This window comes from Lipotes vexillifer, unplaced genomic scaffold (assembly GCF_000442215.2).
Source record: "Lipotes vexillifer unplaced genomic scaffold, Lipotes_vexillifer_v1.1 scaffold479, whole genome shotgun sequence".
NCBI lineage: Eukaryota > Metazoa > Chordata > Mammalia > Artiodactyla > Lipotidae > Lipotes > Lipotes vexillifer.
Genome location: NW_006796443.1, coordinates 2,624,873 through 2,638,461, shown reverse-complemented (window position 1 = coordinate 2,638,461; position 13,589 = coordinate 2,624,873). Strand labels below are relative to the sequence as shown.

The following is a 13,589-nucleotide window of genomic DNA, read 5'->3' as shown; positions in this document are numbered from 1 at the left end:
TATATATATATACACACACACACACACACACACATATATATATATATATATATATATATATATATATATATATATATACATTCATGTGTGTGTATATATATTACATAATACTATATATATGAGTATGTGGGAGGAGGGTTATATATAAAATATGAAAGGTAAATATCTGAATGTTAATAGTGCTTATATCTGAGCAGTAGAATTCCAGTTAATTTTTAAAATCTATATTCTGTAAATTTTCTTCCAGTATATATATTTGTAAAGAGAAAACCAAGAAACGTTATTATGAAGAATTAACGTGGCATGGACCTGTATACATTGCCAAATGTAAAATAGCTAGCTAGTGGGAAGCAGCCGCATAGCACAGGGAGATCAGCTCGGTGCTTTGTGACCACCTAGAGGGGTGGGATAGGGAGGGTGGGAGGGAGATGCAAGTGGGAGGGGATATGGGGATATATGTATATGTATAGCTGATTCACTTTGGTATAAAGCAGAAACTAACACCATTGTAAAGCAGTTATACTCCAATAAAGATGTTAAAAAGAAAAGAATTAACATGAACTAGAGAATTGTCTTAAATTTTAAAAAGGAAAAGAAAGGGAAAAGTTTATAAGCTTATATTATGGTCTCCAAAAAAATTAATATTTAATTTTAAAACATATTGAAAGCACTAATAATAGATACAAACTCAAAGTTAACTTTTTACTGTCTAAATCTAAAGTAGTAAAGAAATTATTTTACTTTAAAATGATGCTACATCAAATACATTTAGGGACCAGAAGAATGTAAAATACCCAAAGCGACTGCATTGTTTTTTTCCCTCTCCATTATATGTAGTCCTCCTAGACTTCTGGGAAATCACTCCCAGCCAAGGGTACTGACCAGATCCTGTGACTGCCAGTCGGTCTCACCTATGAAGTTTATCCTCTCTGGGTAATAACAGATTCATTCAACAAATATTACCGGGAGTCTACCATTTATTCTTTCAGACAATATTGGTTGAAGATTTACCACGTGCAGGGGACTGGGCTAGCGACTGAGGCCACTGTCTCTTTGTAGAGAAATGACTGCAGGTAGAGCAGGCACATGAAGTCCAGGCAGAGACACTCTGAGGGTGGCAAGGACAACTCCTCCTGTTACCGGCGGGAGTGGGGAGAGAGGGCAGATGGGCTGGAGAGCCCCTGCCAGCCCAGATGCTATCCTGAGCCTATGACCCATATTTCCAGCTACCTTTCCAAGACCTCACATCCAGTATTTCTGAAATACTGGAGCCAGTGCTTCTCATTCTTTGTGACCTCTGATTCTAGCATCATTATTCTGCTAGTGGTCCAGACTTTGCTGAAAATTTTTTAATTCTTTCTTTCCTCTGCTTCACACACAGAATCTGTCCATTCTTCCTTTAGAATGGCTTCTGTATCCCCCGCTTTTCTCTTTTATCCCGTCACCTCAGTGGTTCTGCTTTATTATCACATACTTGGGGTATAGCTGGGGCTCCCCCGGTCCCCTTGCCCAAGTCTCTTCACCTGCTTGGCCGGTCCTGCCCATGGCCCTCACTTGGTCTTTGGAGCGCTGCCTCGAGCTCGGCTTTCCCCTGCACACATCTCCCAAACTGCGTGCCTGTTGCACGGACCATGGTTACAAGTCACACTTGGCCAAAGGACAAGGTGTCACCACCTAACAGCAGCAGAGAGCCAGGCCTGTCCCAGCTAATACTGCTCCTGGGCCAGGCCCCTGCTGCCTTTCTGCTCTGCTCCCCTTTGCGTTCACGATAGCACCCGAGCCACCACTCATCAGCCAGCGTGGAGCCCCTGCTGGCCCCCCAAGAGGCCCGGACTGCTGGCAGCCCTCAGAAGGGGATGGCGTCCCATTGCTCAACAGGCATTTTTCAGTTGACAAGGACTGTAATAGGCTGACATTACAGTCCATTCAAGAGAGGCAGCCCAGCATGGTGGTTAAGAGTCTGGAGTGAGACAGCATCGGTTCACATCTCGAGTCTGCTTCTTACTAGTTGTGTGACCTTAGACAAGTCCTTGGCCTCTCCATTCCTCATTTTCTTCATCTGTAAAATGTACTGACCTCCTAGAGCTGTTAGGAAGATTGGGTGAGTTCATATTTGTAAAGTTCTTATAATACTACCTGCACAAATTAAGCACTGTATGTGTTTATTAAATAAATACAACCAAGGGGGCTTCCCTGGTGGCGCAGGGGTTGAGAATCTGCCTGCCAGTGCAGGAGACATGGGTTCGAGCCCTGGTCTGGGAAGATCCCACATGCCGCGGAGCAACTGGGCCTGTGAGCCACAACTACTGAGCCTGCGCGTCTGGAGCCTGTGCTCCGCAACAAGAGAGGCCGCGACAGTGAGAGGCCCGCGCACCGCGATGAAGAGTGGCCCCCGCTCGCCACAACTAGAGGAAGCCCTCGTGCAGAAACGAAGACCCAACACAGACAAAAATTAATTAATTAATTAAAAATAATTTTAAAAAAAATAAATAAATACAACCAAGAGTGATCTAAAAAGAAAGCCACCAGGAGAAATGCTTTACGTGGATATCTCTGGTAACTAAACCACAGTGAGTTTTCTCTTTCTTAAACGGTCCTTTTTATTATTTTTAAGGTTTTTTGAAATTAAATTTATTTCTTCATTTATTTTTGGCTGCGTTGGGTCTTTGTTGCTGTGCACGGGCTTTCTCTAGTTGTGGACAGCAGGGGCTACTCTTTGCTGTGGTGTGCGGGCTTCTCATTGCGGTGGCTTCTCTTGTTGCGGAGCACGGGCTCTAGGCGCGCCGGCTTCAGTAGTTGTGGCACACGGGCTCAGTAGTTGTGGCTCACGGGCTCTAGAGCGCAGGCTCAGTAGCTGTGGCGCACGGGCTTAGTTGCTCCGCGGCACGTGGGATCTTCCTGGACCAGGGCTCAGACCTGTGTCCCCTGCATTGGCAGGCGGATTCTTAATCACTGCACCACCAGGGAAGCCTTTAAAGGGTCCTTTTTATGATGCATAACCAGTTCTCACTGATTTTAATCTTTGCAAGTGGAAATCTTAGAAAACCTTGGCGTTGTCTTAGGACATAATGCATGCACTCTGGGTCTGAGTCCAGCAACTGAAGCCCAATGCGGTGGCTCATATCCCAGTGTGTAAAATGTGCTAGTAGTGTTGTGATGAATCACTGACTCTTGGCTGAGGGCCGGTGCTCCACACATCTGCTCTTAAATGGTCTCTCTGAGGCTGAAGCCTGTTGGGCCTCTGAGGCTCCCCTCTGCAGACCCTGGACATCAAAGGCTTCTGAGGAAAGGGACAGGTGGGTGGGGACCCCTGACCCTCAGGACTGGCAGTACCAAGCTTCAGCAACTGGTAAGATTAGTGAGGCCTTGGGACTTCTAAGCCGCAGAAAATTCCCGAGGTCCTGCATTCCCTTGAACTGTAAGAAATTTTGAAGCTTACTCAGTTACTCGTTCTCATCAATCCTTTTCTCATCCATTTGCTTTTTAAATGTTTTCTTCCTCCCTCTCCTCTTCCTTCTAATTTTATTGGCACTGAAATCCAGGATAAGTGAACCTTGTCGGTACCAAGTTGGCTGCCTTACTCTGAAGGGAAGCTCCAAGTCAGGGAAAAGGGCACACAGCAGAGATGAAATATTGGAGCAAGAAGGCACTGTAGAGCTCATCTGCTTCAAATCCCTCTCTTTACAAACAGGAATCATGAAACAAGGGTACACAGCGAGTGGCAGTTAGAACCAGTCTTCTGTGTCCAAATCCATCATTTTTTTTTTTCAGTATTCCTGGCCATTGTCTGTGGGCCGTTCCTTCATTTATCAGCCACTGGGCACCTGCAATGTGACAGTCACTGGCTCATAAAGGAAAGTGTGAGACGTATCCCCATCCCCCTTCCTCCTCCGACCATGGTTCTAATCTTACGAGGAATCCCTGAAGGTTAGTGGAGACTGGCCTGTCACTTGATGGATTGCTTTGGGTACTCTGAAAAAATTCTGAGTAAAGGATACTGAGGTGGCTAACTGGCGTCTTGACCGTAGTCTACGGAGCCCTTGATTCCATGGAGTGTGATGTCTAAGAGTAAGGCCTTATGGTGTGGCGGTGACGGTGGTGGAAGTGACGTGAGGAATCTTTCCCATGCGCATCTTGACAACTGCCCCACTCACCTTGCACTAGGAGCTATAGGGCCCGCCAGCCCTTGGAGGGCCACAGGGTAGATTTCATATGTGTGTGGTGTGGGGAGGATGTCGTTTGGTACGTTACTCAGTGAATTAGTCAGCTAGTGGCTGTGCTTACATATAGCTCTTCAAAATGGCATCTGCCTGTCATTGGCTTCTTTTTATTTCTTTTTAAAGTATAGGGATAGCAGCAGAAAACAGTGCCACAAAACATTTAGAAAACAGAAAATATGTACAGTTTGAATCCCATGACAGTTTATCACTTTCGCCTACATGTTTTTATATAATTGTAGTCAGGGTCTTATACAGAATTCTCACCTAGATTTAGTACCCCAAGTATTTATTATGTACCTGTGCTGTATCCATGCCACAATATTCCTGGAAGGTTATAGTTTTCAAAAGCACCATGTCACATATGACGTTTGGTCTTCACAGCACCCCGGGGGATAGGTATAGGTTATTATCCATGATTTATGTAAAAGAAAGTTCAGAGATACCCTGCCTAAAGTTATCTAGTACGTAAATAATGGTGACAGAATTAGAACACGGATCCCTTTCGGCCATGCTGTCTCACTTGCTTGGATATGGTGAGTGCCCTAAAGGAGTTGGCGGTTTTGTTGAGGAAACAAACACAGGTGACTCAGTTTATTCCAAATGTATAAGTGGCCAGCTGCCACAGAAGTGACAGGGGAAATGTGCTGAGATAAGGAAAATGTACAAATAGCCTGGAATAAATGCCCTTAAGAGCTATGGGACTTGTGCTGTATAAAAATATATGTAGGAGGTGGTGAAGAAAAGGAGAGAGCTTTCTATGAACATATCTGGACAGAACATCTAAAGGAGATAGGCTGTATTGGTAGGATTGAACCTGAATGCCAGGCTCAATCTGATTTTCCCATGGGTTATTGGAAAGCATCGGAGTTTTTCCTCTGGGTTATCAGAAAGCATCAGAGTTTTAAATTGGAGATTGACAAGATGAAAGCGGCCTTGTAGAAAACTGATCGGGTAATATCATGTAAGGTGGACTGGACGAGGAAGAAACCAAAGGCATAGACAAGGTAGGAGGTTCTTGGGGTGGTCCAAGTAAGAAACGAGGAGAAGTGATAGTAGAGCACTGGTCGTGGAAATGGGGAAGGGGAATGAGAGACATTTCACAGATACTTGATAGAATTCAGATCTAGAGAGGCCTTAGGGGATAGAAGAGAATGAATCAAAGGCCTACAAGTGGAAGAATGACGGTGCTACTAGTAGAAACAGAAAAGTTAGAAGAAAATGCAGTCTGACATGTGAGGTGAATTGGACTTTAGCCATAAAATTATAGAATTTTAGAAGAACCACCACATCAGGAAGGACTTGGATTCACACATTTTTCAAAATAAGGACATTCCTTTCAATGAAGCCTTAAATAGAAGTCCTGTATTCTAAAGCAGAAGCAAGTAGTAATGGAGTGGGAATTCTAGCGATCCGCTCCTTGGACCTTCCATGTCACCTCTGTAGAGCTGATGGGGTTCCGTAAAGCATTATTCAGAGATGATGGACCCTACCCAGCACCCTCATTTTTAGACAACTGATCTGAGGCTTAAAGATGTTGCATAACTTGCCCCAGGCCAACTAACTGTTAGTGGAGGAGCCAAGGCTAAAACTTAAGCATGTAGTATGTCCCCTACCACCTCATGACCACCTCTCATTCTGAATTTGAAATGGGAAGTGATCATTTCAAGCAAACAAACCCAGTGGTCAGTTGGTGATAAGGAACAGAAGTTAAAGAGTTAAGTGTGACGATAGTTGAACCCGTGAGAATGAAAGAACTGTGATCAAAGGAAACAGAGAAGAAAAAGTGGTGACTGAGCTTTGGCAAAAGTACCAAAGTTAGAGTATAAAAGGAGAAAGTAACCTTCTTATCCATGTGTACTGGGCCAGCAGAGGGAAGAAAAAAGCCAGTGAAGATGAAATAAAAAATTAGGAGGAAAAAGACCAGGACTTCTTATGTAACAGAAGCAAATGAGGCAGATGGTTTAAGGGGGCAGAGTCAGTGATGTCAAATATCACATGGTACGAAGACTGAGAAAATAGCCACTGAAAATCTTTCAAAGGATAGTTTCATCGGGTGATTAATGAGAAAGCTGAGGTTTCAGGTGGTGAGACAGTAGGTACAGTGGGTATGCACCATGTATTCGAGAAGCTTTGCAGCAGAAAGCGAACAGCACTAAAGTTAAGCAGGTCACAGGAATAATGAAGTGAAAGGAATAACAGAAGGATTTTATCAGGCTGAAGAAACCGTATTCTTGGTTCTTAGGGGCTTGGGTAGGTGTAGGGGAACAAAAACAAAACAACAGCAAAGCACAATTCTAGCTCAGTAAATTATTTAAAAAGAGCTTTTCTAAATGGATAAATTACTTTGACCATTTCTTAAAGTAATTGACAAGGACTCTTAGAGGGGAAATTTCTGCCTTTGAGTAGCTTAACCTTTAAGAAGCCTAAAAAAAACCTGCATGATATCTCGTTTCAGATATTGAAAAACCTCTTCTTCCAGCCTTTTAATGATTCCTTCTAAGTATCACAGAAATTAGAGTTAAAAGGTAGACTGAGAAAAGATTTATTAGATAACCTTGTTCATTCTCCTGCCAAGTGCAGAATTGTTACTTATTGTGCATTTTCTAGTCTGCAGTGCTTTTTACTGTGTCAAGTGAATGGTGTTCTCACCACTTCCTTTGGAATACTATTTCATAATCCTATTGATCTCACTGTGCGGAAACTCTTGATCGCCATCCTGATGTTTCCTCCCTACTGTATACTTTGTACACCATTAACAATTTGTCCTTAATAACCTCCATCTGCACTGATCCACGTCCAGTTTGCAATCTCTAAGCATCTGGAACACCTTCACCAGTAGACACGTAATTCTTCAAGGCATATTACAACTATCAGGATAAAGGATGTGTATGTGATAAAAGATAAAGAGTCTACTGATTTTACGTTTCTAATGATGAAAGTTTCCTTCTATATTCCAGAGATTTGGGGTAGGAATGAGTCAAAAGACAGTGAAGTTTTTAAGAAAGGGGCAAAGTCTTTCAAACTACGATCCAACATCCCGGTAAAAGGTGTTCCCCAATTACTGAAGAGATAAGTTGGAACATTCTGGGTAGAGAATGTGAAACTCTTAAGGTAGGACCAGGACTTAGACTTGAAGCATGGATTTATAGAGTTAGAGATGAGGCACAAACTAGATATCCTCTGATATCCTTGAAAATGTGCTCCCATATGGTCAATTTGTCCCTTTTGTGATGGGTTGTTCTCAGAAAAGGTTTTGGCAGACGTCCATTTGAGGTTCTATCCTGTGCTCCCGAGACAGTGGTCCTGGCTTCACCAGCTTTATCCTCATGGATCTTACAGGCTGATCATGCCCCCATAGAGGGGCCCAGATGGAAGCCTGAACATACAGTGGATTACGTTATAGGAGAGGAACAGTGAGCTTGGGGGAGCCATCTCTTTTATATCAAGCAATAAGCAAGCCTTTTCTTTGTCCCAGAAGGAGACATCAGGGTTGTGTGCTACAAACACTAACTTGAGAAATGGGCCATAAAAGAGCTGTCAGGGCCTTGCTTCTAAGTTCAAAAACCTGTGGATCCTACTTTCTCTGAGATATCTTGACAATGTGCCGTAGAAACTTTAAGTTCAAATTTGGACAAATTATCTTCACCCATACTTGCTTCTTTCTCTATTTTCCTTTTCACGGAGGCACTTAGTCATTCTCAACATTTTCCTCATCCACCAGGTCATCGGATTTTTTTTAGTTCTCCCTCTTAAATATCTCTTATGTTTCGCCTTCTGCACATCACTGACTTGGGTTCTACCCTCGTTATAAAAAGGTCAGAATTAAATAGACGATTGCAATAGGCTCTAACCTGGCATCCCTGCCCCTACTTCCACCTCCTGCAAACCAGTATCCTAAAATGCAGACTTGTTCCTGTAACTCCTGTGTTGAACACTCTTCACTCATTAAGCCTTCCAGGTAAAATCCAAGCTCCTTATCCGGGTCCACCTGCTTCTCCAGCTCCATCTACTGACATTTCCTGTAAGCTTTCTTACAGACCTTTTATAAGAATTGCTTGCTGGTAAGCATGCACCTCTTGCCACTTTTAGACTCAGTATCATTTAAAACGTAGCGTTCCTTGGCAGGTGGTAGGCATGTAATATATGTTATGCAGCATAAATATTTATTGAGTGGCTGAAAGTAAAAATAGGCTTAGCTTAAATGCAAGAAGGGTTTGACTTGGGGAATTATTTAGTTCCACCTTCTCTCTGTGTACTCCCTTTAACCAGTTACAATGATAGAGCTCTTTTGACAGGCATTGGACGATAATTTAACTAAATGAAAACACAAAAAGAGGGTACGGATATTGCTTATATCTACTTTGAAGACAACCCCAAACTCGCCACCTACTAATAACTGTAATTCTCTTGTTAAATTAAACAGCTCTACTACAAATACAGACAAATCAAATTAATTTTACTTCTCTAAGGAACCAGTGAGTCATGAGTCATTACAATACTCCTCGCCTTTTTTGTTATAGTGGAAAAAGATAAAAGCACAGCACATCAAGTGGCTATCTAAAACTACTGTCCTGTCTTCTAACCCTTAAAACACACCCATATTAACTTTAAATTATGTCTCTAGCAAAATGTATAACAAAAGCATTGACCCATCTCATTAATTCTGTGACTCCGTCAGCAATAGTCTGAACTTTTTAAAAAATTTATTTTATTAAAGTATAGTTGATTTACAATGTTAATTTTTGCTGTACAGCAAAGTGCTTCTGTTATACATATATATGTATATGTGTGTGTGTGTGTGTGTGTGTACACACACACACACACACACACACACACACACTTTTTCATATTCTTTTCCATTATGGTTTATCACAGGATATTGAATATAGTTCCCAGTGCTGTACAGTAGGACCTCAGTTGTTTATCCATCCTATAAATAACAGTTTGCATCTGCTAATCCCAGACTCCCACTCCACCCCTCCCTCAGTTCCTCCCTTCCCCCTTGGTAACTACAAGTCTGATCTCTATGTCTGTGAGTCTGTTTCATAGATAAGTTCATTTGTGTCATATTTTAGATTCCACAGATAAGTGATATCATATGGTATTTGTCTGTCTCTTTCTGAAGGGTCTGAGCTTTTATATCATGCCTGAGGCAGGCTTAGGCTCTAGGACGCTTAGTCAGTAGTAACGCTTTTGAATGGTCACAAGTTGGTCCACTTCACTAAATGATGTTAAAGACCCAAGTCTCTCGTTTACATGCTTGGGCACACCTTTGACTATAATGGAAATGAGAGTTCCCCTTCTGTAGGCTCCTGAAGCCACCTTATTACAATATGCAATTGTAACTGGAACCTGCCTGATGAGCTTAAGTCTTGTACCGCTTCCTGGCAGAGTTCTTCTCTCTCCGGGGGAGTCAGAAAAGCAGCAACATCTCCACCCTGGACAGAACTCACAGTGGTACCCAAAGGCTGAACCATCTGCCAAGCCTTGGTTCTCTGTTGGGCCAGGCCTGCTGGACTGCTTGCTGTCGGAGCCTGGCAGAGAGGTGTGTCTACTCCATGGTCACAAACGATGACCATGCAGGAACGCACCATTTGTGGTCGGCAGAGCATAGGCTGCGATATTCAGTCTCAAGAAATATTTCCACAGACTCTTAGTTTTCCATCCTCACGTAGCCAACCCTAAAACATCATCAAAGTAACAGTCACTGGTAAGCCCTATCTGGCTCCTTGTAGACTTGTTGATCCAGTAGCACCTGCTGGAGCCTGATCAAAGTGCCCTTTCTTTATGACTCCAGCTTTGGACATGGGGACAGGTGCCTTACAGCACCTTGACTAGGCTTAGTCTGGCCTGCCCTTGCCATCTCTTGCTGGCTCCTGGTGTGCTGCCTGCCCTCTGTGGTTCATTTTCCTTAATAAACCTGGATCCTTAACTGTGTGATGGCCTCAGGACACCACTCAGTGTTGGCAATTAATGTGGGCCTGTTGTCTGCTAAACTCTCCTCAGTAATTTCATTTGGCCCCAGTTATCATCCAGGCTGTTAACAGATCACCCCTTCCTGGAGAGACCGTTTCCACTCAACCATGAGCTTCATTATTTATATTTTTCTTAAATAATACAATCATCATCCTAGTTAATACTTTTTATGGACACACCTTTGACTATAATGGAAATGAGAGTTCCCCTTCTGCTCTATCTCCTCCTATACCTCTTCAAGCCCTTAAAACACATTCATATGTTAGTTCATCACAGAAGGAATTCCCTGTGACTTCTCTTTATAAAATATTTCTGATCCCATCTACATACACCTTTGGGTTTGTCGTTCTCAAGTTCTGGATTGTGTTTCTACTGGGACTGCTTCCCAAGATCCCTTTTTAGAAGTATAAGAGCATCTTTCTAATGTTCTTTTAAGTCTAACTGGCTCGACTTGCCTTGGACCAGTCTTAATTTGAATGCCTTCAGGTAAAATCTTTACATGCTCAAAATGCTCCCAATAATTTCCTATATTCTTTTATCTGGCCAACTTTGTTAATTTATATAAACTAGCTAAATATCTATCCTGTAACCAGTTCCAGTCCTGGGAACACCTGCCAAACCATCTAAGTTGTCCTTTGTCCCTCCCTACCTACCCTTTGTCCTTCTGACAGAGTCCTTATCATCTAATGGAAACAGTATCCTTAACTCTTTGTCCAATGTGCTAGTCCTTCTTTAAGGCCTACCTTAAGTGAGAAATTTCCCTCCAATGAGATTCCACTACCCTAATGATTCTACCATCCTATATATGCAGGTCTCTGATCATTAAATTTGATGTCCTATTAAATCACTCTCCATTTTGAGTCCTGATATCAAGTCTGGGAGAATATGAGTTGAATCTTTTTCTCTGTTTTTAAATTTAAAATACTAAAAGAGGGCTTCCCTGGTGGCGCAGTGGTTGAGAGTCCGCCTGCCGATGCAGGGGACACGGGTTCGTGCCCCGGTCCGGGAGGATCCCACATGCCGCGGAGCGGCTGGGCCCGTGAGCCATGGCCGCTGAGCCTGCGCGTCCGGAGCCTGTGCTCCGCAACGGGAGAGGCCACAACAGTGAGAGGCCCGCGTACCGCAAAAAAGAAAAAAAAAATACTAAAAGAACTAAAAATAGTCGAGCCTCAATGTTTCACATACTGGCTTGCTGTACAATTCTTCATTTCTACTTTCCAGAGAAAACGATTTACCAACGTTTGCTTTATCTACCTTTTGCAGTTATGTATAAGGACATAGACTTACTCACCTTAAACACTCCTAACAGCAGTTCTATCTCACCTTCCCAACAGGCCCTGTTTCCCCACACACTCACACAAATTACTTGCATAGTATTATAAATGAGTCTGTATATGCTTTTCAGGAAATTTTTTCATATTTGAAATAAAAACTTTGTTAAAGTAGCTAAAGTCAAATAGTTTTTGCTAACAGTTTTATCGAAACATGGATTAAAAAACGTAAGATAATTGCACAAAATGTGCCACTTTTGCAAAGAGTTACTTAGTTTGCTGGGAGCAGTAGCTAGGAGGCTAAGTTTTAGAATTACTTTTCTACTCTTGGGCAAATAGATCGATCACTTATAAAAGTTGATCTTCAGTTATAAATGGAAGTGATGACCTCTTTTATAGAGTTTAAAAGACCTGGTGGCTTTTGTTGGAATGCACAGAATCTACATAAACACCTATATGTTTTTGTTTTTTAACTTTATAGGAAATTAATGTGTTGACAGTCGCATTGGTCAACCAAGACCGAGAGAACAATATTGAGAAAAGAAGCCAAGGCTTAAAATCAGAGAAAGAAGCTCTGCTGATCGGTAAGGAAATTCTGTTTTCCTCATCTGTTCTCTCGTAGGTAATAATTCACTTAAACAATATTTAAGTAATTCACCTCCAACTTGTTGATGATTTAAGAGCTTTGTCAGAGGTGGGGTTAACTTCATCAAGATCGTATTACACACATTTCAAATTAGGGGCATGCAAGCCAGTGGGGACTTTGCTCTTCTGTAACTATGTGTATTAGTTGGTTATCCAACATAAAACTGGGTACAAGGAAAACAGATTAACCTGCATTTCACATGTTATAAATCTGAATTTCAAAATGTGGACACAACTGGACGCCAGGTTGAGTTCAGTTCAAAAGTTCCACACCAAGCCAGATCCCCAGGCTCAGGAGCGGCCACGTCCTGAGGTCAGTCCCAAGGCCAAACCTGAAATGCCGATGATACAGGGACATCTAGACTACAGTGCTAGGCCAATCTAGGACAGTCTAGCCAGGCTTCCCTGCCCAAGTCTGGACTCATTTATCCAAGATAAATAAGACGAGCTGGCCACTAAGGAAGGGGAAAGCAAGGAAGTTGCTGTTCACCTAAACATGTTCAGTTGCCCCACGAAATATATCTAAGTTGGCTTTTTCTTTGTCAGGACCAGAGAGAGCTCCAAATATTCTCTCTTTTCTTATTTATTTATTTTTCATCGAAATATAGTTGCATTACAATGTTGTGTTAATTACTGCTGTACAGAAAAGTGACTCAGTTATACATATATGTATACATTCTTTTTCATATTCTTTTCCACGATGGTTTATCACAGGATATTGAATATAGTCCCCTGTGCTGTACAGTAGAACCTTGTTGTTTATCCATCCTGTATATACCAGTTTGCATCTGCTAACCCCAAACTCCCAATCCAACCCTGTCCCCACTTGATATGGGTCAGCGTATACAAAAGCAGTACCTAGTCTCATAAGGAAGTCTTCTCAGTGGGGCTGTGGTGGTACCGTGCCTGGGACCCCACCTTCGAAGCCTGTATATTTAAGGCCGTCTCCAGAGTTCTCAAATCCAGAGAAGGAGAAGCCACCAGCTTCACTCCCTGATGCACAGCGTTGATTCAAGCTACACCTTGGCACTGACCCCAGTGTTAGCTTCCAGGTTTAGCCTGGCTCCTCTGTGGCATGATTAAGAGTGAGGAACGAGGCTGTCGTACACATGAGACAAACTGTTCTTCTGTGGTTCGTTATCTGGCAGAAGTACCGCCTGGTTGCAGTTCCTAAGTATTGCATGCACTCACCTCAAAATGCCAGGTACGTCAGGTCCTGCAGAAGCTAGCACAGGAGGAATTAAATTCAAAAGATAGTCCCAACTTCATCCATCATCTATAGATTTTTTCAACTACAAGGTTATTGAATATGACATCAACTTAGAGCTACTCCAAGGAAAACCAATTATTTTTTTTCCTCTGTGATGATATACAGCTGTGATAACATGCCGTGCACAAATTTCATCAGACATGCTGATGTGCTATCAGTTCCAGGAACCCAAAATGAACCTGTATGTAGTTAGCAACTTTCTTCTAT

At 42.5% G+C, this 13,589-nt stretch overlaps 1 protein-coding gene across 2 annotated transcripts in view; it reads left to right on the top strand.

The window, feature by feature from the left end:
- ENOX1 (ecto-NOX disulfide-thiol exchanger 1) overlaps nucleotides 1–13,589 on the top strand; it is a 309,422-nt gene that overhangs the window by 259,931 nt on the left and 35,902 nt on the right. For both annotated transcript variants that reach the window (XM_007468621.1, XM_007468620.1), the window contains exon 13: nucleotides 11,949–12,051. In XM_007468621.1, coding sequence (XP_007468683.1) covers nucleotides 11,949–12,051 — 103 coding nt within the window. The remainder of the gene's footprint in view (nucleotides 1–11,948; nucleotides 12,052–13,589) is intronic.